Source organism: Xyrauchen texanus, chromosome 11 (genome assembly GCF_025860055.1).
Source record: "Xyrauchen texanus isolate HMW12.3.18 chromosome 11, RBS_HiC_50CHRs, whole genome shotgun sequence".
NCBI classification, from domain to species: Eukaryota; Metazoa; Chordata; class Actinopteri; order Cypriniformes; family Catostomidae; genus Xyrauchen; species Xyrauchen texanus.
This window is the reverse complement of record NC_068286.1, coordinates 2,927,572-2,938,447: the sequence shown is the minus strand read 5'-3', so window position 1 is coordinate 2,938,447 and position 10,876 is coordinate 2,927,572. Positions and strand designations below refer to the sequence as shown.

At 42.3% G+C, this 10,876-nt stretch overlaps 1 protein-coding gene across 1 annotated transcript in view; it reads left to right on the top strand.

The window, feature by feature from the left end:
- The window catches only part of metrnlb (meteorin like, glial cell differentiation regulator b), a 10,685-nt gene extending 376 nt beyond the window's left edge, over positions 1-10,309 (top strand). The window contains exons 1-4 of the mRNA XM_052138344.1: positions 1-39; positions 2,651-3,042; positions 6,207-6,266; positions 6,373-10,309. The exon at positions 1-39 is cut by the window's left edge and continues 376 nt beyond it. Coding sequence (XP_051994304.1) covers positions 1-39; positions 2,651-3,042; positions 6,207-6,266; positions 6,373-6,692 — 811 coding nt within the window. The 3' untranslated portion in view covers positions 6,693-10,309. The remainder of the gene's footprint in view (positions 40-2,650; positions 3,043-6,206; positions 6,267-6,372) is intronic.
- The last annotated feature ends 567 nt before the right edge of the window (positions 10,310-10,876 follow it).

Sequence of the window (10,876 nt, the reverse complement as noted above, 5' to 3'; positions counted from 1 at the left end):
TGCACAATATTCCAGCGACCAGTGCAACTGGAGAGGAAGGTGAGACTTTTGTATTATTTATTAGTTTACATTAAAAGTTAGATTTGCATTAGCATTATATGCTAATCATTTTGACATAATTGTTAAAAGATGTGCTTTTGAACACTGATCCTGAAAACATGTATTGCTTATATCTTCAATATATATATATTTACATTTATATGAATATCTAACTGTAGGCTGGCACACACATGTTTAAATCAGGTTTTACTCTGTATGTTACACCATATTAAATGTGTTTGATCACCATTAGCCTATAAATGCTTAAGATGATGGGGAAGGACATGCACTTTTATTTTGGACATGTTGCTGATATTCGCCCGATTCTTTTAAATGATTCGGTACAAAGTCAAAACCTGCGAAAGCATTTGTAGCAGTGGCGGGGCCAGAAGGGTGGCACAGTGTGCACCCTAAAAATGATCTTTGCCACCCAGGGACGGATTACCGATCGGGCGAATGGGGCCAGAGCCCCCCCAGACTCAACAACTTTTGGGTGAAGGGGGGGCCCTTGGAGACCCTTGGCCCCAGAGCCTTTGCAAGTCATAATCCGTCCATGTTGCCAGCACCCCAGCCTTCAACCCGTCATACGAACTTACTGGATACCACCCCTTACTCAACTCTTCACACCCCTTTGCCACCCCTGGCAAAAACTCATGGACACGCCCCTGGTTTGTAGTACTTATTTCACACACACACACACACACAAATGATAACACAAGAAAGCTGGACAAATTCGGTTTTGAACAGGTTCATTGAAACGAACCGTCCGTGCGATCGGATTCGCTACAATCCGATTCCTCAGCGCTGAGCGGCATTCATTTGGCTTCACTCGTACTTATTTCCTGCGCTCACAGCGACGTTCAGCTCAGTCTGTTCCCTCTCTTTCTCAGTTCGCTGTACTTCATTAACTCTGTTTAACTTTAGCTGACTTGCACTTTTCTTCTCAACTCGGTCGTTTGGCTCTTTGAACCAGAATCTGGCCTCTATTAGGCGCTCCACGGCTTAATTGACTCCAGAAAATTATTTAATAACCTTAATTAAAAGCCAGCCGGAAGAAATGGGGGGAATTTAAGGGTCAGACGTGTGGGATTCAGGTCTTTTCCTCCGGAGGACATTTGGCACTGATTTCAGTAACAGAAGCCAAAGTCCAAAGAAAAAAAACTGACAGTCTGACACCCGGTGAAGAGTTTAAATCTTAAAGCTTCTGAACACCCGTGGGCATGAATCCAGCTGAAACAGGCACAAACACTGTAATCATCCCTAAATTAGCAACCCACAACCACTTTAAAGTGCTGTCACAGGGAAATATAAATGTCACATCTGGATGACAGCTTGTGTGACTTTTAAAAAAACAAGATAACTTTCATCTGTTTCCATGCAGCACCAGTGAAGTCAAAAGATACCAGTACAACCCTTCTTATGAGCAAGAGGTTAATGTCTGATCCATCCTCATGAGGTCTGAGAGATGATGTGGAGTTACGTTCTGGAAAGGTCAATGGAATGAATAATCAAGCATGAAAAAACTTGAGACATCCACATTTTTCACGGTTTTTTAAAGCTCTCGGATTTCTGTCTCCTTTGAAATCGAGCAATTTTATTCCCCTGTGCTGACAGAGGCTCATGTTTACATATCAGCCTCTTTTGGTGTGGTGTAGTGGTTAAAACACAGGGTTGGAATTCAGAAGGTTGATGGCTCGAGCCATCGCCATCCGAACAGGGAAGGGGAGGCTTGGTCGTTGCCAGGGATGGATTACTGACCGGGCCAATGGGGCCAGTGCCCAGGGGCCCTTGTCTGCCCAGGGGGAGGCCCTTGGCTTTGAGGTTGCACGATCCAGTTTGGCAATCCCCCCGCTCGAAAAACCATCAACTATGAAACCCCCCGGTCAACAACTTTTGGAGGGGGGCACTTGGAAATAATTGGCCCCGGGGCCTTTTTGAGTTTTAATCCGTCCCTGTTTGTGACATCCTACTGGGATGGGGGTGCCTGAAGAATCAGCCCCCCATTAGATCTGGTCATGATCGAGCCCCTTAAGGAGAACCTTGGATAAGACACTTAAGCCCACTTAAGTATTCTTCGGTCAAATGCGAAAGCTAGTCTGCGTACAGGATGCGTGATGCAAATTTCGTTATCTACACATGCAGCCCAATTTTTCTAACCGTGCGTGCTCTGAACTCACAGTCTGCTTACAGTATGTGCCTGGGATTATAATCACTTTCACAAGGTGGCACCACTCACAGTTGAGCCATTGCTATCACGAAGAAGCACTAGAAGAAGATCGCCACTAAACATTTGAAGATGAAGGTACTGTAGAAACAAAAGTAGTGGATGTGCACATCGAGTAGGCATGTTTGAGGAGATCAGGAGATACCTGCAGTATCTCGAATCTAAAGGAAATAAAAACACATTTATGGGTCTAAACTCCTTTAAATAAACAGTCCACTATCTCATAGCAGTTGTTGTGCGAATGTGCCAACCACCTGTTTATGCACACAGTCAACTGATGGATACTTTGAAAGGCTAGCGTTCGACTGTAAGCGGGTGCTTAGCTTTTGTGCCAAAGCGAAGGATACTTTGGGCTTAAACCACTCTTTGTCCTTTTTTTCTCTGCAGTGGTCTAACGCATGAGTCTCATGCACGGGATGTAGAGCAGGTATATCTGCGCTGTGCCGAAGGCTCCTTAGAGTGGCTCTATCCCACAGGAGCCATCATCATCAACCTCAGGCCCAATCTGCAGTCGAGGCCCAGAGGACACCTCCACGCCTGCATCAAGCCTCGGGGAGACTCGCGGGGGGGCTCTCTGTACGTGGAGCGAGCCGGAGATCTGAGACCGCTGCTGTCAGAAGCAGAGCAGGCCGCTGGTCGAGTGCGCTGCTTTAGTCTCCAGGAGGGGGCGCTGTTCGTGGAGGCGTCCGTGCAACAGGACATCGGCAAGAGAATCATAGCGTTTCAGTATCAGCTGATCTCAACAGAGACACCAGGGGACAAGCTCTACTCACCTACAGGTACACAGAGAGAAAGCATTTGGTGTATGTGTCAGCTATATAGAGAAAAACTGAATTTGTTACATTCTTATGTTTGTCAATTCTGTATACTATAATTGACTGTGGAGCGATGTAGCCCAAAGATTTATAAACAATATATTACTCAAACTATTTATATATTTGTTCTTATGGTGATTTAAAGTATTTCTAGTCACAAATAATCAAGGCATGCTTTCCACGTTTGTTCTTTAAATGCCCACTGAAGCAGTATCCTAGAATATAGGTGTGTTCCACAGAAAGAAAGAGTGCCTGAGAGAAGGGTTGGGGGTAGAATAACAACATTGTCAAATGGTCGTCATTCACATGAAAGACTAGTTGAGGTAGGTTGTAAATGTCTGGGCACATTGACCCCGTAAAACCTAAACACCAGCCCCCCAGCATTCGCGCCCAACAACCCTATGTTCTGTGTGACAGAAGAAAATAAACACTCTAATCAAAAGGTCTCTCTCGGGTCAATCGGCCTCTAGAGCTGCCAATCACAGCCACTGCGAACGATTGGTCTAACAAGGTTGAGGTTCACTCATTGACTCTCATTGACTAGTTTCATATTAGAGGCATTGTTATATTGGATGTGCAGGTACAGTGAGATGTGCTGATGAAGACAAAATAGAACTTAAGAAGGATTTGTAGAATAGTTTTCCAAGTATGGAATACTAGCTTACTATTAACTGAATATGGCACTGTGTAATACTTACTTTAGGCATGTGAAAATATAGCCTCTCTTTTGTTTCTATTTTCCCTTCCCCCATGACTTTTTCCTCTGTCACGCTCATACCGTGAGGGTCACGATTTATAAACGTAAGTCTTAAGGTATCCTTAGATCCTCACCTGTTGGTCTCACTCACTCTCAAACATGGACAGGCCTCCTCCGATTCGTTTACAGGGATTAGAGTGTGTGTGGGTCAGGTTTTGCCAACATTGTGCAGACCAAACGTCCCGACAAGAATATTATCACCTACTGTATATTGTGAGACCTCAAAAGTCACCACTAGCTAAATGTTTTTTTCGAAATTTACTAGAATAAAAAAAAAGTTTAATTCTGTCATCATTTACGCAAGCCATCTTCTATTTTCCCAAACAATGAAAGTGAAAGGGGACTGGGGCCAGATGCATTTTGGGCGATCTGTTTGAAATCTGTATCTGTAATTGCATTCAAACAGCAGTGAAACACCTGTCAATCAACCGCTGAGCTTAAACAAGAGTTTGAAACAGTTTTTAAGAGTTGCGTGCGGTTTTGAAAGGAAATAACGTGTTGTGAGTGGTTTCTAGGGGAGTGGTTTTAAGAGAGTTGCTAGGGTAAGAGATAAGGCCCAAGTACACTTGGATTTTCCATGCATTGCTGTGTTTCGTGCAATGTGCACGTGATGAAAGTTTAGACCATGTTCACACTAATACGTTTTCGTTTTAAATCGCAAACAAATTTCGATACGTTTTTTGCCTTCTGTCCACACTGAATCATGTTTTTGTGCAGCTTTTCGAAAATGCTCTCCCAAGTAGGTAAAATTTTAAATGTCTTTGCGTTGTAGCGTGGACAGGAAAAAACAGATATTCGAAAACAATTATGTATTTTTTGTCATGTGATGCAGTCATGTGATCAAATGTCTAATAGTCGAGAGAATTATTTATTTCAGCTTTTATTTCTTTCATCACATTCCCAGTGGGTCAGAAGTTCACATACACTTTGTATTTGGTAGAATGGTCTTTAAATTGTTTAACTTGGGTCAAATGTTTTGGGGATCCTTCCACAAGCTTCTCACAATAAGTTGCTGGAAGTTTGGCCCATTCCTCCAGACAGAACTGGTGTAACTGAGTCCGGTTTGTAGGCCTCCTTGCTCACACATCAGATTGAGGTCGGGGCTTTGTGATGCCACTCCAATACCTTGACTTTGTTGCCCTTAAACCATTTTGCCACAACTTTGGGGTATGCTTGGTGTCATTGTCCATTTGGAAGACCCAATTGTGACAGAGCTTTAACTTCCTGGCTGATGTCTTGAGATGTTGCTTCAATATATCCACATAATGTTCATTCCTAGTGATGTCATCTATTTTGTGAAGTGCACCAGTCCCTCCTGCAGTAAAGCACCCCCACAACATGATGCTGCCACCCCCATGCTTCACGGTTGGGATGGGGATCTTCAGCTTGCAAGCCTCACCCTTTTTCTTCCAAATATAACGATGGTCATTATGGTAAAACTTTTCACATTTTTGTTTCATCAGACCAGAGGACATTTCCCCAAAAAGTACGATTTTTGTCCCCATGTGCACTTGCAAACTGTAGTCTGCATTTTTATGGTGGTTTTGGAGCAGTGGTTTCTTCCTTGTTGAGCAGCCTTTCAGGTTATGTTGATATAGGACTCGTTTTGCTGTGGATCTAGATACTCGTCTACCTGTTTCCTCCAGCATCTGTACAAGTTCCTTTGCTGTTGTTCAGGGATTGATTTGCACTTTTTACAACAAATTATGTTCATCTCTAGGAGACCGAATGCTCTCTCTCTCTTTATCTATCTGACGGTTTATCTGACAATCAATGTGACAGTCTGTCAAAATTATTATTAATCTTGGCTGTATGTCAAACTTTAATGTCTGTATATCCATCACATTTTTAAAAGTAGTTTAAAAGCTTTGTCAAGCCAAGTTCCAAGTTCCTCTTGATAAAATTTACCCATTTTGTTTGTATCATAATAAAACCCTTTTTACAAAACAGTGTAAAAGTAATTGTTTTAAAAATAGTCATTTTTTTATTTTTAAACCGTTCATGTTCTAACATTCTGTTGTGAGGTTCAAACTCACTGGAAACACTTGCAGGAGTTGGTTGTGGGGGAGGCAAATAACGGATCAGAGGGCAAAGGTCACAGGTCACAGCAGCTCTTGAGTCCAGGTGGTCAGGAATTGGATGGTTAGCAGGTCCCTGTTAGCACCTGCTGGTAGATGCTGGATCTACATTAAAAAAGCATTTTTCTCCATAGACAGCCATTCAAAAGTAGCTGTGTTTTATGACAAAATAAATAGATTTCTTTACTTAAGGGGTAGTTTTGTTCAAAAGTGTCAATTTCCCTGCAGCCACATGTGTACTGTATATCAAAGCTGAATTCTCTGTCTAATGTTAGCGTGTACGTTTGTTTCAGCTGCATGCCGGCCCTGCACTGATCAGGAGGTGCTAATGGCTCTCTGCACCAGTGACTTTGGTAAGAGTCATCTTGTTAATCATATTATTCTAATATTATATAAATTCTGTCTTTCTTCAGAATACACAGATCTTTGTCATCTTATATCTCTCTGTTTTTCTCCCAGCGGTGCGCGGCAGTATTCAGAGGGTCGAGCAGGAGGCTGATGAAGATAGGGCATTGGTGGTGGTGTCATTGAGTCACGTGTATCGTCAGAAGAGTCGTGTGTTTGTGTCTGGTGGTGGGGGGCGCGGCCGCTGGACGGGTCGCGTGAAGATTCCCCTGCATTGCGGCCCGCGGGAGGGACAGGGCGAGTTTCTTTTTACAGGAGCGGTGAGATTTGGAGAAGCGTGGCTGGGATGTGCTCCGCATTATAAAGACTTCATCAAACTCTATCAGTCGGCTCTGGACTTAGGAACAAACCCCTGCCATATTGACACAGACTGAGAACACTTGCACAGACCTGCAAATACTATGCAGAAGACAAATCGAGATTTTAGGTGAATCTCAGTACCTGTCAAGTATCAGTTTGCATCCTCGCTAAAAGTGGTCCGACTTCGGAAATGGTGAATTAAAATAAAAATAAAAAACATGACTAGAACATTACCTGTAATTGTTTTGGCACATGATGCAAAAAAGAAATAAGAAATTATATTTTGCATAAAGAAAAGTTGTCTGCTGTTTACCTTTCAATCTGCTATATTACTGACTGCTATAAAGCTAACAGCAAACCGATTTGATAAACATGAGTGACATGGTTGTCAGGGACAGGGTTAATGTTATATTAGTCATACTGAAAAGGGAAAATGATGGGGTCATTGTTTATGTACTTTCCAGTATGTATATCACAAACTAGTTAGAAACTTACCGTGAAGACACTGCTTAACTCCGCAGCGCTTAACTCTGAACCGCTTAACTCCGCAGCGCTTAACTCTGAACCGCTTAACTCCGCTGCACTTAACTCCACGCCGCTTAACTCTGAACCGCTTAACTCTGCTGCACTTAACTCGGCACCGCTTAACTCGGCACCGCTTAACTCCGCTGCGCTTAACGCCACGCCGCTTAACTCCGCTGCACTTAACTCCACACCACTAAACTCTGCTGCACTTAACTCGGCACCGCTTAACTCTGCACCGCTTAACTCCGCTGCGCTTAATGCCACGCCGCTTAACTCCGCACCGCTTAGCTCTGAACCCCTTAACTCCGCACCGCTTAACTCTGCACCACTTAACTCCGCACTGCTTAACTCCGCTACGCTTAACGCCACTCCGCTTAAGGCCACGCCACTTAAGGCCACGCTGCTTAAGGCCACGCCACTTAACTCCACACCGCTTAGCTCCGATTCCCTTAACTCTGCATCGCTTAGCTCCGCACCGCTTAGCTCTGTGTGTATTTCAAAAACTAGTCATCATGTCATCAACTTACCATGAAGACACTGCTTAACTCCGCACCACTTAACTCCACTGCGCTTGAACTCCTCGCCGCTTAACTCCTAACCGTTTAAACGCTGCGCCGCTTAACTCCGCACCGCTTAACTCTGAACCACTTAACTCCGAACCACTTAACTCTGCATTGCTTAGCTCTGCACCACATAGCTCTGTGTGTATTTCAAAAACTAGTTATCAACTTACCATGAAGACACTGCTTAACTCCGCACCCCTTAAATCTGCACCCCTTAACTCCGAACCCCTTAACTTCGAACCCCTTAACTCCGTTCCGCTTAACTCCGCACTGTCTGCAGAACCACCATCAGCGCAGCTCTGTAAACAGTGGAGTAGGAGCGTGCTCTGCTGGACAAGCTACGTAATGACACCAATTCCAAATTATTGTTTTCTGCATTATATGTTTTGAAAAAAAGTTTTAATATCTGCGCATATCGGTAAAATATATGCCGATACGATATATCTGTGAAAGGCTAATTTCGATAAATCGGCCGGGCACTACTACAAATACCATAGTTCAATTTGAATTACTAATTAAAAAGGTCACAATGCAACAAATTATTTGTTAATTGTTATTTATGGAAAACGTAACTTCTTATTTCTTTTTGATTTTGGGATGAAACATGACCTGGACGTGCTCATGACAGGTTTCGTGAGATTCACCGCCAGTAAATGGGTCTGGTGGAGCGGTTGGATGCATCTCAAGTGTGAGATAAACACTGATAGACACACCCTGAAGTTCTTCTCCTTGGTTACAGAAGTTTTTTTGTTTGTTCCTGTTGCCTGATTTCTCACATCTGAAAGTGATAATGAGAAAGTGTGTTGTAACACTTGTGTGGATGCAAGTGTGTATTATCTCTTGCCTGCACGCATGTGCTGGAGGAGTTCACGGTGCTTTTGTTAAAAGCTTTGTTTATAGTTAGAGAGGTCAATTCTTCTGACTGAGTTCATGAACGGTGTGTTTATGGGAAAGTTTGTACATGCATAAATACATTTTGTGTATATGCTGTATTTGTGTATGAGTTGCATTGTTCTGTTCCCTCAAAATAAGTTCAAATTTCTGAGAAATGAAACACTCTTAATAAAACACATGGATTATTGTATTGTTATTATTATTATAATATAACAAATATAATTATTATGTTTTTATATATTTTTGAAACGCAATTCAAGCTCGATTTGATGTGTCATTGTGTTCCAAAATGTGGCTGAACACATTGCAAGTGTACATTTGTACACTTATCAACTTACCATGAAGATACTGCTTAACTCCGCGCCATTCTCAGCATTGCCACAAGGGGTGCTACAGTAAATAGTGCAAACTTTCAAGCTATTTCTCAGTTTTTACTGCTCGTTTTCCCCTAAATTAATGCTAAGTTGAATCCTCCGCTTCGCTTTAGAGGGGGGTCAGGGAATTTAGCATACATCCCACTGCAAATCTCCAGCACCTACTGATATACAGTATTTCATGAATTGTTATAGTGTTGGATCATCATTTTATTGCAATTTCTCACATATGAACTTGGACTCGAAATACATAAAAAATGTCACAAGCATCCACATTTTGGAATGTAATCCAAATATCTGCTTAACATATGTGCTAACCCTGTTTTCTTTCAATGTATCCAGAAACTTTCTGGAGCATGTTTGTAACATGGCAAAGTGGAGTACGAGTTTGAGAGAGTGACAGTCGATCAGTTTCAGGGGGGGATCAGACATTTCTTGGAGGGGCAAGAGGAAACACAAGAGTAAGCCATGCTTACACCCGTTTTACACCCCATTGATATTATTAATATCAAAATGTTAAATTGAAAGTTTTGGTTCAGAATAGGAACAGAGAAGGGGAAAAGAATCAATCTAGCGTTTCTTTTTGTTTGCTTACAGATACTGGGCAAATATACCTCCATTCATTCACACAAACACACTGTGCTGTCATTATTTGAGAACCATGACAACAGTTAATTGTGTTTCCATGGACACTGGGTTCTCATGATGTCACAGCAGCATTGTCCAGAGTTCAGAAAACTTTGTGTCTGGCCGAGAGTTCCCGTAATTCAGCCAAACTGGGGCGGGCAAAAGGCCAAACCGAGAAGGCATTTAGAGCATGAACCAACCAAATGTGTGCAACACTCACGAGGGTGGAAGTGATTATTTTTTTCCTTTGCTTTTGTGTGGAATGCATTATTAATTTGATTTGTGTGTTTGTGTGAATGCATTGGAATGTGGGAATGTCTCAAATATTACTCGTCTTACAAAGCGTTCAACCTTTCAGCTGTCTCAAAAACGTCTGGAATGAAACCACAGATAACTGAAACCGTATGGGATCAAAATCCCGTCAAAAGTATTGCGGTCACGAATCCAAAAACAATAAGCATGAATCAAAAATTTAGAAACTCAATTAAAATATGCTGCAAAACACAACAATAGAAAAATTTAAGCAAAGTCATCAAAATTGCAAACAAAATCTTTTTTTCCTTGGTTATATTACTGTTGTTTGTGCTCTCTGGCAATTTTGCTCATATTTTCATTTTTTTAAATGTAAATGTTCTGGATATGTATGCACCAATGTTGCTGTATCTTTAGAGACGGTCCCTAAATTTGTGACTATTTGTGAATAAAGAACGTCCAACATCAAGCCGACTTTATTGCATTATTTATTGACGTGGGGACACTTGGTCACTTGTTTCTAATTTCGCTGCAGTCTCATAGAAAAAGAAACTACGTGTAGCCGTGCCAACGATGCCAACGTAGGATCAGTGCATAGCGGCACATTCAGCAATATGGCGGATCAAGTTGGGTTCTGAACTCACGACTACATTGGCACCGCTAGTAAAAACATGCATCAAACATCCACTCCAACCCAGAGATATGCAGCCAATAACATACAAACAAGGAAGTCTTAAATAATGCCTGAACTAAAGACTCCGCTAACTAAAATCATCTGACTCGATACATGTGTTAACGGACTATGATAATGGTCTACTTGGACAGCACATTGTTTCCTAGAGCTGCAGACAATACTCAAACAGACACAAGCAGCGTATCTATCAACCACAAATAATATAATATTGCGCAGCGTCCGTCGGAGTCGCATTGGAGTGACGGCACCTCCCCTCTTCCAATGATTGACTAGAGGAGGAACTGTCAATCAAGAACTAGTGGACCAATAGGGACACAATACGCCCCCTG